We start from the raw sequence: 18,952 nt of genomic DNA on the forward strand, positions 1-18,952 counted from the left end.
TACCCTGAGGTAATGTCTGTTCTTGTGGATGAGATGTGTTTCCAGAAAGGAGAAGAAGGTTGGCTCTTGTTTATGTATTCATTCAGTTAGTCTGTGTCTTATTATTGGAGAATTGAGACCATTGATGTTGAGAGGTATTAATGACCAGTGACTGTTAAGTACCTTAATTTTTGATGTTGGTTGCAGTAGAGAGTTTATGTTGTTGTCCTTTTGCAATGGTGTAGTTATCTATTTCCTGTGTAGCTTTTGTTATAACTTGTCCCTTTTGGGTGGAGTTTTCCTTCTAGTAACTTCTGTAAAGCTGGATTTTTGGATAGGTACTGTTTGAATTTGCTTTTGTCATGGAATATTTTGTTTTCCCAATCAATGGGCCCTTCTAGCATTTATGGTCTTTGTTGAGAAGTCAAGTTTAATCCTGATAGGTTTGCCATTGATGTTACTTTGTCTTTTTCTCTTGGTGCTTTTAATCTTTTTTCTTTGTTCTGTATATTTTGTGTTTTTATCTTTATGGGGCGGGAAGATTTTCTTTTCTGTTCTATTCTATTTGGTGTTCTGTAGGCCTCTTTTATGTTTATATGCATCTCCTTCAAATTGAGGAAATTTTCTTCTATGATTTTGTTGAAGATATTTTCTGGGCCTTGGAGTTGGGCAGCTTCTCTTTCCTCAATGCCTATTATTCTCAGGTGTCATCTTTTCATGGTGTCCTTGATTTCGTGCATGTTTGGTGTCAGGAATCTTTCATATTTCGCATTTTCTTTAAGGGTTGTTTCAAGTTCTATGATTGTATCTTCAAGTCCTGAGATATGTTCCTCCATTTCTTGTATTCTGTTAGAGGACCTTGATTTCTTCTCTAAGGCCTTGAGATCCCGTTTTTCTTCTTTCTGTGTCTTTAACACTGTTTCCATTTTCATCTTCAGATCTTGAACTGTTTTATGGATTTCCTTCATCTTGTTGTTTGTATTTTCCTGAATTTTTTCCAATGCCTCTCTATAGGCCTCTTTTATGTCTTCCACCTGTTTGGCTGTGGCTTCCTGTTTTTAATTATGCATTTTATTTGTTTCCTCCATTATCATCTTCATTACCAAGGATTTGAGGTCATTTTCTTGTATTTCGATTGTGTTTGAGTTCTCAGGGTTGCTGTCTCTGGGATAGCAGTGATTTGGAGATGCCCTTTAGTCATCTTGATCTCTCTGATGTTGGGTGGTAGCTTCTGGTGTCCTTCACTGGTCGTTGGATAGTTGGTGAGTGATTATAGGTCAGGTATCCTTGCCTGTGGGGATCAGGAAGTTCTTTCATGGAACTGGCAGGTGACCTGGTTTCTCCTCCAGGAGATTTTGCTCTACACCTTAAGTTCTTAGCTGGGTCAGCAGAGGTATGCTTCTGCTTGATCTTGTTCATGCTACTTAAGGGATTCAGACCAGCTGTGTTGGGGGCCGCTGTTTAATTTTCTGTCCTGACCCCTAGGGGCAGCCTAGCCTCTCCCAAGCATGTGGGAGACCCTGCTGGGCCATGGGGACTGGCCAAGGCAGGTTTTAACTGCCCAATCGTCCAGTCCTGGACTGTTGTGGTCCGCAGTCAGGTTCCTGCCTGGAACAGTCTAGATAGTGGACCAGTCTAGATTGCGCACCTTTGGCGGTTCAGTCCCATTGAGCTGTGGCTGCAATTCAGACCCGCTTCCAGATCCTCAGGGCAGTCCATCTTCTCTGTCAAGAGTGGGAGTCCCTGCCAGGCCATGGGGACTGACCTGGCCGAGTTCTATCAGCCCAATTTTGCAGGCTCGGTCTGCTGAGGCCAGCTGCCTGGCTCTGGACAGGGCCCGGCTGGACCACACATGCTCTTTGGGTACCGCTTGTGGTCTGCAGTGTGCGGGACCCCACTCAGCTAGTGTTCTCCAGTTCTTTGAGGCTGTGGTTCTCAGTCTGGTCCCTGATCTCCGTGCTGTAGATCAGACACAGTGCATGATAGGCGTCGCCATCTTGGATCCATTTTTCTCTATGTCCTTTCTCTTGTGGAATTTATTTTGCTCTTTTCCTACAGTTTCCACATTAAATGCATGCAAATAAAGGAGTACATTTCCCTTTAAGTGCTCATTCAGTTCAAATATATGACTTTAAAAAGTATTGATCTTTTTCATTCTTTCTGAGATAATTGTAGATTCACACGAAATTGTAGGAAATAATAGCAGGCAGTTTTGGATAACTTTCTGCAAAGGAACATTTTGTTACGCCATAATATACAGATGTTCCTTAATTTAAGATGGTTGACAATATCATCTGAGGTTAAGAATGAGGCAAACTGAAAATGCATTTAACACACTGCCTCATTCTCAACCTCAGATGATATTGTCAACCATCAGCAACACAGAACCTCAGAGTATGTTCATGCCTGTGATTATATAGCTGGCTAAGAGGTTGGGCTTACCACTGCTGCCCATCACCACAGGAGAGCTTCTTACCACATATTAATTCAAGGAAAGATCTGAATGTGTATCATTTTCATATCATTAAAAGGTGAATAAAAGGTTTGTCAAACCACTGTACTATGGGGAACTTCCGTAATACATGCTACAACCAAGACAGACATACCACAAACACGGAGATAAAGTTTTTATGAGCCAAGGATCCTTCAGTGCTCCTTTTAGCCATACTACCTTTCTATTACACTTCCTTATCCTCAAATCCAGGCAGCACTACTCAGATTTTTTGTTTGTCTGTTTGTTTTTTCATTTTAAGACTTTTAACATATTTATAATGTCTTGGGATTAGTTTTTTTCCCCCATAGTACAATACCCTGGATATTTGGGAGCACATTTTATTCTATATCCTAGGCTGGCCTCAAACTCACAAGATTCTTTTAACTCGGGCTTCTAAGTGCTGGATTACAGGTTTAAGCCTCCATACCCAGCTAACTAACCCACCTTCTATTGTCCAACAATAGTATATATAATAGTATAAGCACATACTACACAATTAAGAGTCTTTTAAGCAAGTGCTTCTTACTTAAGTGCTTTCCCACAGAAGGTGTCCATATCATGAGTACAGCTGCTGTAAACACCTATATACAGGTTAGTGTACATGTGCATATGCCTGCATGTGTGTGTGTATGTGTGTGTGTGTGTGTGTGTGTGTGTGTGTGTGTGTGAACCTGAGTTGTCATTCATCTGCAATAGATGCTCAGGAGCACAAATGCCAAGTATAATAGTAGTTGCATGTTTTCTGTTAAAGTTACTGAATGATCTGCCAGAATGGCTATAGCATTTACAAACATCCACCAAGAATGCATGGCTGCATTTGACCATGTCCATTACTACAACAGAATTTCAGAGGTTGTATATTGTCTGAAGAAAGGGGGTCTAATTAGCTTACAGTTCTTAAGGTTCAACAGCATGATGCAAATTTCTGCTGTGCTCTATTGAGTACCTTCCTGGCTTCACTACAACATGGCTGATGGCATCATGATGAAAGCATATGCAATGGATGGGGACCTGTGAGACACTGTGAGAAAGGAAGTCCAAGAGCAATTCAGAGGTTAGGCTTCCTGTATTGTAACAACTTTCATGAGACCAACTAACTCACTCCCAGAGACTAGTATGAATGCTGTATGTGAGTCATGCCCCTAATGACCTAGCCACTTCCCACTTAATTCTACTTCCTCAGAACTTTGTCACAGCAAGGACCAAACCTCCACTACATGAACCTTTGGAGAGAAAGAATTCATAATACAATATTTGTCATTGCCACTGTTTTATTTTTAACCATTGTGTGAAATATTTAGTGACACTTCATTGTGTTTTAAATCACTAAGTGACTGTATAAGGATGAATAATAACCATATAAGATATTTACATTGAAACCACAATACATTATTATTGATGGCAGACAGCATGCTTACATTAGATCTGGTTTTGTGGTCTAATTATTGACAGTTTGTACTCTGAACAATACTTTGTTCTTACATTCTTGTCACTAGGGTTATAGTCTACCTGATGTATAATGCAGGTAATTGTGACAAACTAAGCAACAAGTAAGGATGGCCTCTACTGAGAATCTTCTATCTAAGAGACTAGACTAGATGACTCTATAGATAAAGACTTAAATATGAGATAACCAAGAAAGACTGCAGCTATCTTTTGGTCACTGTGATAGCATTAAAATTTCTGCCATGGTAAAGCTGTAAGCTAATCATGTAAATATAAAAATAAGAGAACATAGTCTAACCAATGACTAGCAAGATACTTGTAAGGTCAATGATGGTTATACTGTTCAGGGCCAGTATCTAGCAGGCAGTAAAAGCCAGAAGCTAGTAAATCTGGGGTCAAGGGGCATTCCACTATCCTGACTGGGTGGACAGCACATGAACAGCATACGATCATCTCATGTGTTGAACCAGTGGCACATGTAGAAGGGAGCCTCCATTGGCTTGGCCTTGAGAGAGATCAGAAAACTAAGCAATCTCATAACAGTTATCTTGGTGTGTGTTCAGTTTCTGGTGAAGCTCTATAAAATTCTCTAGACAAGAAAAGTTAATGGCTTTCTCTCTTCTCTCCCTCCTTTCCACCTACATGGGGTATTTTTGCTCTCTCTTTACTTTTAACCTGTGTGTGTTCTTTTAAGCCACACTGACTCTCTCATAAACAGCATTCAGTTGCTTTTTGTCTTGTGATTGGAGAATTTATTTCCTTAAAAGTAATTATTATCAATACTACTAATGCAATATTGCTGTTTTCTGTTTAAGTTCCTTTGTTTCCATGTTCTTTTGCTTTCTTTTACTGTGATTGACTTCTATAAATAGTATGTCTGTATTCTTCTAGCTATCATTTGTATACCTATTAAGTGCTTTTGCTTTGTACTGAGCATGTGGTATACATAAAGCATCTGAAACTTGTAACAGAGGAAGCTGACTGTAACCCAACTTTTGTAATAAAGTACAGAAGCTTTAAAGTTATTCTCTTCCATACAGTTCAAGTTTCCATTTGTGAATTCCATTTATATATTGTTTTTGTGTATATTCTTTATAAAGTAACTCAAGTCAAAGTTACTTTTAGCATTTCTGCCTTCCAAGTTCTACATAAGAATTAAAAGTGACCTAAACATCATAATGGCAATAATATAATATTCTTCTATGTAAGTTTTACTATCATAGTTCAATATGGTAACAATCAGTAATATTTTATGTCTGCTTCCTGTACTGTCTTTATATCATTTGTTGCAGTTTGAGGGTTATGAAGTTTGTCAGCTATTCTTTATCTCTCTTTGACTTCTAATGGACAGTTTTGACAGGTGAAGCTTTTTGGTTGACAGTTCTGTACTTGAAATAAACCATCCCACTCTCATTTGGCTTGTAAGGAATTCACTGATAATCTTGTGGAGTTTAGCTTGTACATGGTGAGTTATTTTCCAGTGCTGCTGTATTCAAAATTCTCTGCACACAAAATTCTCTGAACACTAGATTACAACATGTCTTGAATAAATCATTTTGGGGTTGAACCTATTTTGGAAACCTAGGATCTTAGATGTCGAGATTTCTCTCAAGAATTTTATATGTTTTTGTTTAAGTTAAGTTTTGCAATTTTTTTATCCTCCTCCTGAGACTCTTAGAAATTTTCATATTATTTTTCTTGGCTATATTCTATAAACTTTTTTTTTTACTCTTTTCTTTTTATTCTTCTGAAAAGATAATTTTCAGGTGTTTTCAAGTCTTCCGATTACTTCTTATGTTTCAAATCTGATGTTGAGGATCTACTGCATTTAAAATCTTATGCATTATAGTTTTTACCTCTAAAACTTTGAGTTTGTCTTTTTATGTTGCTACTTTTTGTTGCACAGATTCTTTTTCTAAAATTACAGAGGTGCCTATCTGTGTGTTCCTACTACTCACTGAGACCCTCTACTATACTCTTACCCAGAGGAGGAATCATAGGCAGTTTTGAGGGAAAGCTCATGTGATAGAGTCAAACAGTTTTTACCATCATAGATGACTCTAATCTCCAATTTCATTTCAATTAATTTGTGTTTACTTTGTCTTACAATGTGCAGTAACTTCTCTATTGGTTTCTTGGACTCTTTAAAAGAGGACTTAATATTGTCTGTGAATTGTTATAAAAACCTATGTACTATAGAGAGATGACGGTATAAAATTCCTATCCTATTGTTTTGTTCACTACCTACTAGATAGATTTCTTTTAACTCTAAAGCTTCCAAAGTTTGTGTACTAAATGGTGACAAATGTCCAAATGGAGGAGGGGTGACCTTAGAGAGTCAGCAAAGTAAAAGAACACTAAGTTTCACACTGTTGTGGGAGACCAGAAGGCATGCAGCATTCTCTGGCTTTCACACAGCAAACACAGTGTGGGTGGAGAACGCTGAAACAGCACTTAAGTGTTGAATGTGAATTCAAGGCTCTCAGTACTCTTAGTACAGCAAGCAAGAGGCAGCAGCAAGGCAGCTCCAGAGGCCAAGTAATCTAGGATCCATGAATTTAGTAATCGATAGGCAACAGGACTCGCTCCTTGCTATGGGGGCTATAATCCACCATGTCATCCACAGCCTGAGTCCTGTGCTCCTTAAATTTTGTTAGCACATCTATGTCGACCTGCTCCTCCTGCCCCAGGCCCTGCTACCTCTCCTGCCTATCTTCTACCAGGCCCCATGTCCACAAGCTTCACAACTTACTACTGCTCCTTATTTCACATCTCTAGAAAGCTCAGTCTCAAACAGGCTCTTCTCAAGATCTACAGTGCTCTCTGGCATGAAAAGCAATACAACTGCTCTCTTCTCCAATGCTAACCTACCACACAGGAGAAGCCACTGTCATGCCAAATCTCACACCGGATCTGTGGCTCTCAAGAACTGTGGGTTTCCCTGTGGACATTCTGGACTACCAGAATGTCATTAGGACTTCCTGGCATACCCTTTGCATGTAGCCCTAGTCCTTCTATCCCACCACTCCACTTTTGGCTCCAGGTCGGACCCATAGACTGTGTCCTATTTTTCTTCATGCTGTTTAGGTGTTCCAAGGGTTAAGAGTCCCTGGTGGATGAGTTACACATGTTCTAAGAGCTCAGCGCCTGTTCCGTGCTACCACACCACCTCTTCTCTTACCACCGTGAAGCACACAGTGGAAAGACATGATGCAATGGAAATCTGGAAGATATGGAAGACTACACAGGAGTTAGAGACAGAAACAATATTTTGCCACGAAGCATGAGAATAGGAATCAAGATTTATTTTATGAGTATAAAAACAGCATGTAGAAAAGAACCTATACCTGCTAAGAACTACAGCAGCTACAATTTGTGTAACAGTAAGGAGAAATGTGTTCCTGATTGGTTTGCTCCGCTGAGGTTTCCAATAACTATAATGCCTATGCATAACACACACACATCAGATGGTGCTCTTTCTTCTATTCCTGTGTTTCTGGTAAAAACACATTCATGATCAAGCCAGATACAGTTTTTATCAGATGTGCTCAATATCATGTCTAAAATTTTTCTTTTGTTGCTATAACTGCTTAATCAAGCATTCAGACCTATGGTATAAGACATTTACTAGATATGTATACCTTGTTGATAAAATCTAAAATTAAAGTTTAAAAAAATCAGAAAATAAACATTAAAAACCAATGCATATATTACTATTACTTGGGTTAGTTTATGTTTTGGTGATTGTTTTTGGTTTTTTAATTGGGGAGATAGGAGTCAAACTCAGGGCCTTACACATGAAGGAGACTTAAACAACATTCCCAGGGTTTGTCATAATGCCATAATTTGAAAGAACTGAAATAGCTATATAGCTAGTGACTCTTCAGAAATCACTTCAGCATATTTCAAAACTTGAATGAATTCCTATTTCAGATAACATTTATAACATTAGCTCCAAAGCTAGGGGAAAAAATTAAAGCAACTTCTATAGACAAACAGCTTACTTTCACTGAGCAAAACCAAATTTGCCCTTACAAGAATCAAAGCTATAAGCAAAATTTCAAAGGTTATAAGCAATTTGACATGTGAATAATTCTAAGTAGAATTTATATTGAGTATTAACACTGCTGTATCAATAATTCATATGGCTATAGATATACTTATAATCAAATTTCACTACAGATGTTATACTTAATTATTCCACATACCTGCATAGTTGGGTCTTTGAAAATATGTTCAACCTGATGCGGCCTAAAAATATCATTTAGTTTATCATCTGAAACAAAGAAAAAAACCAATTTGAGTAATAGTCTATTTTGTAAAACTAGAAAAATAACAACTACTATTTGACATATCCAATGAAAGGTTTGTAGTCTCTAAGACTGCTTCTCATTACATGAATCATCAATTTCAGCACATCATTTCAGGGTGTAAAATTAAGTCTTTTTATACTCATAAGGTAAATAACGACATCCAAAACAGAACACAGGATAGCTACAAAGAACTAGTCTTTCTTATTTCCTAAGTTTGAATTATCAGTCTTTTCTGGCACAAGTGGAGAAATACATAATCTCCACTGTCTTTTTCTTCAACTAAATACAGGCAGAGTTGATGGCGAAACTCTGCCAAGACAGGGAAAGCCAGTCCTCAACAGTTCTTGCCTCACAAATATGTCTGTCAGATATATTGGGCCAGATGGCTGAAGAAGATGCTCCAATATAATAGAGAATTTGGGGTGACTGTTCAGGTAGAAAACTGTCTCTGTCATCTTCTCATTTAGAAAGCTACTAACCTGCACTCCTGGCATACTCAGGTAATCAAGTTCATTCCTTATCAAGTCTCTGATGGAGTTGAAGACGAGGTAGCTTAGTTTTACAATGAAACTTAGCTGTTTAGGGGTTAAGATGTTTTTAGGTCAGATAGGTGATCTAAGTTGATAATGACAAGATGTGATGGGGATTGATTTACATATAGAATTTTAGATGCACCAAGATAGAAAAGATGTTTTTGTCAAGGTTGTCAAATACAAATAGCCAAAACAATAAGAATGTAACATTTATATAATTCCTGATTACGTCATGATTCTTGCTATAGGTAGTTTTTGTACATATATGGAATAATATAAATGTATATGTAAAAAAAAAAAGAATATCCATGTTAACCATAACTTAAAAAAAAAAAGAATTGGGAAGATACACACCAAATTCTTCCTTCCTTCCTTCATTCCTTCCTTCCTTCCTTTTTTGAAGATGGGGCTTCATTCAGGCTGACCTAGAACTCATATATAACCCAGGCTGGCCTGACTCAATGGAATCTTTCTGTTTGTGCTTTCTGGGTGCTAAAATTATAGACATGAGCCATCACCACACCCAGCAGTAGACAAATTCTTTAAAGTTCTTAGAGTCAGCTGAAAAGATTATCCATTCTATATAGAGGAGAAATTGTAGGGCACAGAATCTAATTTCAACAGGAGTGTCATGATACCATGAAGATGGCCCAGAATAAAGCAAAGAGTTCTCATTAACATGCCATACATGTATTCACATCAGAAAAGAAACAAGGAAAGCAAGATGGCTTAGCAGATAAAGACACCTGTCATACCTGAGGACAGGAGTTCATTCTCTAGAACGAACACTATAAAAGGACAGAACCATACCCTCATGCTGTACTCTGGCTTCTGCATGCATTCCAATGTATGCTCACAGCTTACATGTAACACCAGTTTCAGGGAATCTCACACTCCACCAGCATGTGATGCATAGACATTCATGCAGGCAACATACCCATAATTTTTTGCAATAGATTTGTTTCTTCAAGCATTTTTTTTCTAATTCAGATTGAGCATACCTAATTTGAAAGTCCAAATTCCAAAGCACTCTAAAATATGAAACCTTCTTTAATTAAATAAAATTTAAAAAATAAAGAAATCAAAAAGAAAAACATACACAAGGCATTACCCAACAAATAAACAATCTTTCAAGATTTACAAGCAACAGAGCAAAGCTCAACAATTGTCAAAGAAATGAAGAAAACAAAACAAAACCCTCCATTTAATCTGAATAAGAATACTAATTAGAATCAACAACCAAAACAGAAAAAAGCAAGAAGGCAATAGGAAGAGCCTCCACACAGATGAACTTTAAAAAGAAAAACAACAAAGGAGTAAGCATTTTGAACTGAACAATAGCTTAAATGTGATACAATAGTAGAAAACTTCTTATAGCTTTAATTTAGAATTAAATTGAATAGACTTTGTCTCTCAGATTTAGGAATTCTTCATACTTTTTACATATTATATAGACTTTATCTACTGAGTATTGTTGACCTCAATCTGGAAATACCAGATCCAAATCGCCACAAAAATGTCTTATAAAGTCAGGACTCAAAAGGTTTCATATTTTAGAACACTTTGGAATTTGCATTTTCAAATTAGGTATGCTCAATTTGAATTAGGAAAAAATGCTTGAGGAAATGAATCTATTACAAAAAGTTAGAAGAAAAAAACCCACCACAACCACCAAAATAAACTCAAAAAAGTCACATGAAGGAAATAATAGAAATAAACCTAATAGATAAACTCACAACCAAGAAAATTAAAAATAAAATAATGTCATATTTTATTTTTAACAGACATTTGATGAAAATATGTATTTATGATAAATGACTTGAATTATCTTTTTTCATAAAATGGATTCTTATGAAAATCAAACCAAAACAATAACAAAAGACACCGTAAGATCATAGCTAAGGGAAAAAAAATGTTGAAAACCTTTTCTTTAGTGTTAACACATTTCTTCAACACACTAGTGGAAGTCCAAGTTAATGTGACACAGTTAAATAAATGAGAGGTGTAAAGGTTCAAAGAAAGAACAAACTCAGCTACATACATGGTAGCTACTCCAAAGAGCACAAACTCTTAAAATCAAGAAATAAATTTAATAGCTATTAGTTATAAGGCCAAAATGCAAAAATTAATCACATTTGTATATACTGACAACATAAATTTTCAAATAAGAAATGATAATCATTTTTAGTATCATCAAAATAAATCTCACAAAATGAGTATAAAATTCCTATACAAAAATATTTTTGGAGCTGGACATGTCTTATCCCAGCACTCAGGAGGCAGAAGCACATGGATTACTGTGAGTCCCAGACCAGCCTGACCTACAAAGGGAATCCAGCACAGCCAAGGCTACATAGAGAAATCCTGTCTCGAAAAACAAAACAAAAATTGTATTTGATAATCAGTAGATGAAAGATCTAAAGAAATAAAAACAGAACACAGTATAAAGAAGTCTGTCTCTTAAAGTCGGTTTTCCTCATAATGGTCTACATATCTAATGAAATTCCAATCTATATCCAATGATCTCTATATAAATGATTAGTTACAGAAATTGAATAACTGCTTCTGACAGGATATGGAAAGAGAACTAAGACAATTTTACAATAGAAGAACAAGAGGATCAAGCTAGCTCTATCAGATAACAGCATTCATTATAAAATTATAATTTACATAGCACTATAGTAATAAAAGAAAATGTTAGTGCTCCATCCTTGTGACAAAATTCCCAGAAAAATAACTTGAAGGAGAAAAGTTTACTTTGACACATGGTTGCTTAGCTCAATCATTTAAGGCCTGAGGTAAAACAGAATTTCAGATATCCTAGCAGGGATTGTCCTGCAGCAGAGCTGATTAATGGTAATCAAGAAGCAGAAAGAGCCAGGGGATAGGAAGAAAATATAACCTTCCCATGGAAATTCACAGGCATCTACTTCCTCCCATTAGATCCTATATCCTACAGTTTCCACAGCTTCTCAAAAGCATCATTAAACAAGACTAAGCTTTTATTATATGGCCTTTGGGAAATATTTAAGAGTCAAATAGAGTCCCTTTTTCAATCATCGCCGGATCACAGCTGTCAAAATGAAGTTCAATCCCTTCGTGACTTCTGACTAAATCAAGAACTGCAAACCAGCACCTTCCCACATTAGGAGAGCTAAGACATGCCCATTTGAAAGGATGATGAAGTTCAGGTTGTCCAAGGACACTACGAAGGCCAGCAGATGGGCAAAGTGGTCCAGGTGTAAAGGAAGAAATGTGCTAATATACATTAAATCAGTGAAGTGAAAAAAGGCTAATAGGACAACTGTCCGTGTGGTTATCTACCCCAGCAAGGTGGTTATCACCAGGTTTAAGCTGGACAAAGACCTCAAGAAGATCCTGGGAAGGAAAGCCAAAAACAAAACAAAACAAAACAAACAAAAAACCCAAAAAAACAAACAAAAAAAAAGAGTCAAATTGGAGTCTAGAGAGATGGCTTAGTGGTTAAGACCACTGGCTGCTTTTCCAGAGGTCCTGAGTTCAATTCCCAGCAATGACATGGTGGTCCTGAACCATGTGTAATGGGATCTAATTCCCCCTCTAATGTGTATACAGACAGAGCACTCATATACATAAAAAATGAATTTATTTTAAAAAGAGTCAAACTATATCAAATCCTAAGCAAAAACTCCAATTAAAAGGTAATTAGAATTTAGAAATATAATGATACACACTTATATATACATGTTAATAAGTTATAATCAAAGGGGTACTCTAGAACTGGGGCTGGGGTAGATGGAGAAGGTAATCTTTTTATTTGTGGATCTAGGTCAAGCTCATTCATAAATCACGATCATTTCCAAAATGATCAATTCCAAAAATCAATTTCAAATGCACTGTAGACGTAAATATAAAATAATAAATTTGTATAGAGAATCAAGAAATACTTCTATAACCTTAGGAAAAAAAAAGATTTTTTAAAATTGAAGCACAAAAAGAAATAAACATTTGTGATGGTCTTCTGGAAGAATCTCCATTCCTGATCTCAAGCTGTACTATAGAACAATAGTAATCAAAACAGCATGGTACTGGCACAGCAAAAGCCTGGTTGACCAATGGAATTGAATCGAAGACCCAGAAATAAATCCACACACCTATAGACACTTTATTTTTGACAAAGAAGCCAAATACATATAATGGAAAAAATAGCATCTTCAACAAATGATGCTGGTCTAACGGATGTCTAACATGTAGAAAAACGCAAGTAGATCCATATTTATCACCACGTACAAAACTAAAGTTCAAGTGAATTAAAGATCTCAACATAATCTGTTAGAAGAAAAAGTAGGGAAAAACTCATTGGCACAGGAGACAACTTCCTTAACAGAACACCAACAGCTTGGGCTCTAAAGTCAACAACTAATAAATAGGACCTCACGAAACTGGTTTTACTTTCCTTCTTTTTTTTTTTTTTTTTTTTTTTTTTTTTTTTTTTTTTTTTTTTTTCTCCCTAAGACAGGGTTTCTCTGTGTAGCCTTGGCTGTCCTGGACTCACTTTGTAGACCAGGCTGGCCTGGAACTCAGAGATCCGCTCGCCTCTGACTCCCGAGTGCTGGGATTAAACGTGTGAGCCACCATACCTGGCCCTTGGTTTTATTTTCTTAATGGTTTTGTTTGGTTTGGTTTTGGATGAGCGTTAAGTTCTTAATTATAATGTAGTCCATTTTGTTGGTGCTCTTTACTTTAAATGTTTCAATTACTTTTATATTTGCTGTGATATGATGCCATGATGAAGACAACATAGAGAAAAATGGTATATGGGGGTTTAGTCCTAGCTAGAGCAATAGGACAACTAAAGGAGATCAAGGGGATACGAATTGGATAGAAAGAAGTCAAATTATCATGATTGTGGATGATATGATAGTATACCTAAGTGACCCCCCCAAATTCTACCAAGGAACTCCTATAGCTGATAAACATCTTCAGCAAAGTAGCTGGATCAAACACATGGTGGAGAGAATGTGGAGGAAGGGGAATGCTCCTCCATTGCTAGTGGGAGTACAAACTTGTACAACCACTTTGGAAATGAATCTAACACTTTCACAGAAAATTGGGAATAGTGCTATCTCAAGACCCAGTTATACCACTCCTGGGCATATACCCAAAAGATGCTCCACCATACAATAAGGACATTTGCTCAACTATGTTCACAGCAGCTTTATTCATAATAGTCAGAATCTGGAAACAACCTAGATGTCCCTCAACTGAAAAACAGATAAAGAAACTATGGTACATTTACACAATGGAATACTATGCAGTTATTAAAAACAAGGAAATCTTGAAATTTGCAGGCAAATGGATGGAACTAGAAAAGATCATCCTGAGTGAGGTAACCCAGACCCAGAAAGACACGCATGATATATACTCACTTATAAGTAGAAATTAACCCAATGCAGATGTCTTTTGAGAGACTCCAATCTGCGGGGGATGGGGACAGATACTGGGACTTGCAGCTGGACTCTTAGGGAAGAACTGTGAGTTGTATGAAGAGATGGAGGATGGAAGGATGCGGCGTGGGGGCTGTCAGGAGCTCTACAAAGAGACTATCAAGGCTCATGGATGTGGATCCAGGGGGCCCTGCCCAGACTGACACACCAACCACCAAGGACAGTGCAAACAGAGGACCAGGACCTTCTGTTCAGGTGTAGCTAATGGACTGCTCATTGTGCACATGGGGAAAGAGGAGGGGTGGAGTGGGGGACGGCCTCTGACAAGATCTCTGCCAGAGATTTGATCACTCCTCCTTGGGGAAGAGGCCCTGTGGGAATACAAGGGAAGGGGATGCAGACAGTTAGGATGAGGCCTGAAAGACTGTGGTCAGAAGGTGGGGAGGAGGACTCCACATGTCAGAGGTCTAGGGGAGGAGTGGATGGGAACAGGAAGATAAGAGTGAGGGGATTACAATCCAAATGTAAAGTGAATAAATTATAATAAAAAGGAAAAATTTTTAACCAAGAACTATAATTGTCAAAGATAGTGTATCTAGAAAAAAGAATTTCTAATTCCTAGAAAAAAAATAGTTTAGTATACAAAAAGTATTCTAAAGAGGTCGATTAACAGAAAGAGAGATCAAACTCAGTAGACACCAGGAAAAAGATAAATAAAAGTAATTACAAAGTAAAATTCAAGACTGGTGAAAATAGGGGCTGGGTGGGGAAATGGCTCAGTTGATAAAGTGCTTGCTTTTCAGGCTCTAGGACTTGAGTTCAATTGCCAGAGTCTACATAAAAAAAGCATGTTTTGGTGAAGCAGCCTTGTAACTTCAGTATTGGGGAGGTAGAGACAGGTGGGATCCCTGGGGCTTCCTAGCCTAGGCTATTTTGGCAAGTTTCTAGTGCAGTCACAGAATCTGTCTCAAGAAAGAAAAAAGGAAGGAAGGAAGGAAGGAAGGATGGACAACATCAGAGGCATCTTCTGGCCTCTGAAAGCAATCACAGAGAACTGGTGAATACACAGAACAAACTGAACTCCCAAACATTGCTGATGTTAAAATCACTAAACTTTAAAATTAAATATAAACACAATTCTTGGCACTATAACCAACTAAAATATGTATAATAAGGCACAAGAGACATGACCAAAAAAAGTAACAATGTTACTCATAATCATCCACTAGTTGGAACTAATTCAGATATCCATCAAAATGATGTGTAATTAATTAAAAACTGTGAAGTGTGTTTAGCAATTAAAATGAACCAATTCTATCTATATGTGATGATAAGAATACAATTTTAAAATATCATGAATGATGAGGCACAAAAGAATACATGGTTCATGATTTTACTTTTTAAAACTAAAACAGAAAAATACTAAATTAAGGCATAAAGTTAAAGACAATAGTAATCTTTCACTATCTTTGAGGAAGAGGGATTATAATTTTTTTGAGGTTCCATTCTCATTTCTGAACCTGAATTGCAGTACAAGAATTTTTCACTTTGTAATGATGCACTTGGCTTATTTGTTTCCTTTTTTATGTATAAACAAACATATATATGCAAATACATTAGCCTGTTGCTTCTGTAAATGTTGGAGACATTGGTGGAATCATGCAATACTCATGTGTATTAATGTATCACTTTCTTTTAATAAAAATCAAATGTACTGATGAAATTCTCCCGTACCCTGAAAATATAAAGACATTTCTATGGATTTTTGAAAAATTAAAGGTTTATTATTGTATTTTGTATGTTATGAGTTTGAAGCCAACGTGGGCTACACAGAGAATCTAAGGCCAGGTATTCACAAAACAAAACAAAACAAACAAAAAACCAAATGGAGCCAATGAGAAACAATAAGATTGATAGAAGTCAAAGTACAAGGCTGAGTGTGGTAGCACACACCTTTAATCTCATCATTTAGGAGGCAGAGGCAGTCAGAGTTCAAGGCCAGCCTGGTCTATAAATCTAGTTCCAGGACAACCAAGTTTGTTATACAGAGAAACCTCAGCTTTAATAAACAAACAAACAAACCAATGTGGAAAATATGAGAGGCAGATGGGAGGATGAACAACAGTCATCTTTATCTAAACAGGGAGTTAGGTGGTGTGGCTATTAGGACAACCCCCATCTTTGATGGGCATACAAGGTCTAGCTAACAGAAAAAGGAGGTCCTAGAGTCCCAACACTCATTTTTTTGTTTTGTTTTGTTTTGGTCTGTGTAGCCTTGGCTGTCCTGGACTCACTTTGTAGACCAGGCTGGCCTCGAACTCACAGCAATCCGCCTGCCTTTAACACTCATTCTTATCTCTTCATACAAGCCTTACAATTCTATGCTCCCATTTCATGAATACACAAATGTCAAGCCCTTGAGGTTCTGCTGCTGCTGTTTGGGAATCTCTTCTTCCACTCTGCTTGTCTTTACCATTCAGATTCAATTAAAAACAAATTGTCTTACTTGGGTTTGCTAACATTTGGGACTCAAATTTTTAATCTAAGAATTATGGTTGTTTTATTCTTCTAAAACTTGTCTTCTAAAATTCAGGCATATCCCTGTGCTAAGCAAACTCATTCTTGTAATTCTTGACCCACATCACTCAGATTGTGGCCATTTATTCCTGTTTACAGAGTGAGTTTTCCCATTTCTTATCTTCCTATGAAATAATGCTATAGTTGTAGTGTCTTGATGGATAGACACACACACACACATGGGGTGGGGGTACATTTAATATGTACTTGTTACTGTGCTAAGGGCTTTGTTTGTATCTCCCTATTAAGTCCCACAACTCAATAGAGTTAATATGTTCTTACACTCCTAAGTGGAAAACAACTGACACAAAACCAGAGGCACAGAAGTAGTAAGAATTTTGCCCAAGACCAAACTTGGGAAGTGTGAGAGCTAGGTAATATACTCACAGAAACAAAAATAAGCATCATGTCCTTAACTTCTGGTCTATGATGCTTTCAATATGGACCTCAGCATGTTTCCCCAACCTTCCCTGTTGCTCAAGAAAAAACCTGAGTTGCTCTCTTCCTCTTTCTTTCAAATCTCTCAGCCTTTAATCTCTACATTTTTCTTAGGTCACTTCTTACTTATGATTATGACTGTAGCTAACAAACTGTACTCCTCTATAAACCTCTATATACCTCTATATACTGTTAAAGGCAACCATACTGTTTTTCAACAACGAATACTTTTAATCCCTTCAACGTTGCAAATACTTGGGATACCTAAGCCAGTCTTATCAGTAAACATATATTGATGTCAATTTTCTGTCCCCTAGCCACAGTTTAATAACTGCACAATAGTGAATATTTGTTTAGCCCCATGTGTTAGATGCTATTCTCTGTCATATTTCCATGTTTATGCAGTAATTCCACCAACTACTTGGTAACCTATGCAAGCGAGTCAGCATGTGCTGCCACGTCAGTGTACTTATAGTATTTATGAATCTCCTTCGGCCAATTACATGCTTGGAGAACAAGAATATCTCCATCTCTACATCAGCTATGTTTATACAGCACCTGGCACGTAATAAAACAATAGCTCAACAAACATATTTTAAACTGATTACCACCGCAGTGCCTGCAGGTCCTAAACTGCAGACTTGATAACTCTTCGTGGCCATCAGCCCTCGAGTTTCTTCGAGCACAAGAGAAACATAACAAATCTATTTCGTGCCTGGCCACCTCCTATGCACGCTGAAGGACTCTACAAGTATTTACCAGAGGCTCTGCTTCGCTAAGTACATACATAATCTCCTGTACACCACCAATCATTTTGTGCATCGGGCTTCTTTTTAGTTTTTTACATATTTTCACGCTGGGACCCAACCGAAATTCAGAAACATATTAGTAGGTCAACGATAGCGACACTGCACCTTACAGATTAATTTTCCATCAGGAAATAGGGCGCTTACTTTGGTCTCTCAGTAAGTCGATTTCTGTGGCCATTTCGATATTTTAGTTTGGAGTTTTCATCACGTTTATCGATTCCTCGCGGGGGCGAAGAGGGGGGGGACAAGATATTTTTTTTAAAAACAAACAAAAAAGCAGCCTCCCGCTGTGAGGGAAAACGAAAAGCTAAGGGGTCGCTGGGGCAGCCGAGTCCCGGCGCGGAGACATCAGCATCCCACTCACGCGGCGGCGCAGCCCGGCCCGCCGTTCCGCCGAACCCTGGCGACGCTCCGCGCTCGGCCGGACCCGGGAGGGCGGGCGGGCGGAAAGGGCCGCGGGCCGGCGCGCGGCCGGAGAGCGCGGGGTTCCCGTCAGACCGCGCGGGAGGGCGACCCTGCGGCGCGCCAGGCTCGGCGGCTGCGTCACCGCGGGGCTGAGGGGCGACGCCAGGACCGCGGGGAAGCGCGAGCGGCCGCGGACTCCACTCGGCCCGCCCTGCGACTTTGAAAGCCGTGCCCCGGACCGTTCCTTGGAGACGGTGACGCCGCATTCGTCATCACGCGCGCGTCGGGCGGCTGCGTCACCGCGCTGCCTCGGGTCCCGGCAAATTGATTGGCTACCTATCAGGCAGTGGGCGGGTCCTTAAGGCGGCGGTGGGGGCGGAGATACCTGCTTGGCGCCTTCCGCAGTGGCGCGGGGAGTCTTTGGGGTTTTGTGGTGTGATTTATTTTTCTGCTAAGAAAACTGAAACCTGTGACAGGAGCAGGCGCTAGCCGAGTCTTGCTTCCGCAGACACTAAGCGTCTGTGCAGGGAGG

At 38.4% G+C, this 18,952-nt stretch overlaps 1 protein-coding gene across 1 annotated transcript in view; it reads right to left on the reverse strand.

Moving 5' to 3' along the window:
• Positions 1-18,028, reverse strand: part of Sclt1 (sodium channel and clathrin linker 1) — a 135,354-nt gene extending 117,326 nt beyond the window's left edge. Inside the window, exons 1-2 of the mRNA XM_051157761.1 lie at positions 17,966-18,028; positions 8,128-8,295 (exon numbers count right to left, since the gene is read on the reverse strand). Of these exons, the coding sequence (XP_051013718.1) occupies positions 8,128-8,295; positions 17,966-18,028 (231 nt within the window). The remainder of the gene's footprint in view (positions 1-8,127; positions 8,296-17,965) is intronic.
• Between the last annotated feature and the right edge of the window lie 924 nt (positions 18,029-18,952).

Source organism: Acomys russatus, chromosome 15 (genome assembly GCF_903995435.1).
Source record: "Acomys russatus chromosome 15, mAcoRus1.1, whole genome shotgun sequence".
Lineage (NCBI taxonomy): Eukaryota > Metazoa > Chordata > Mammalia > Rodentia > Muridae > Acomys > Acomys russatus.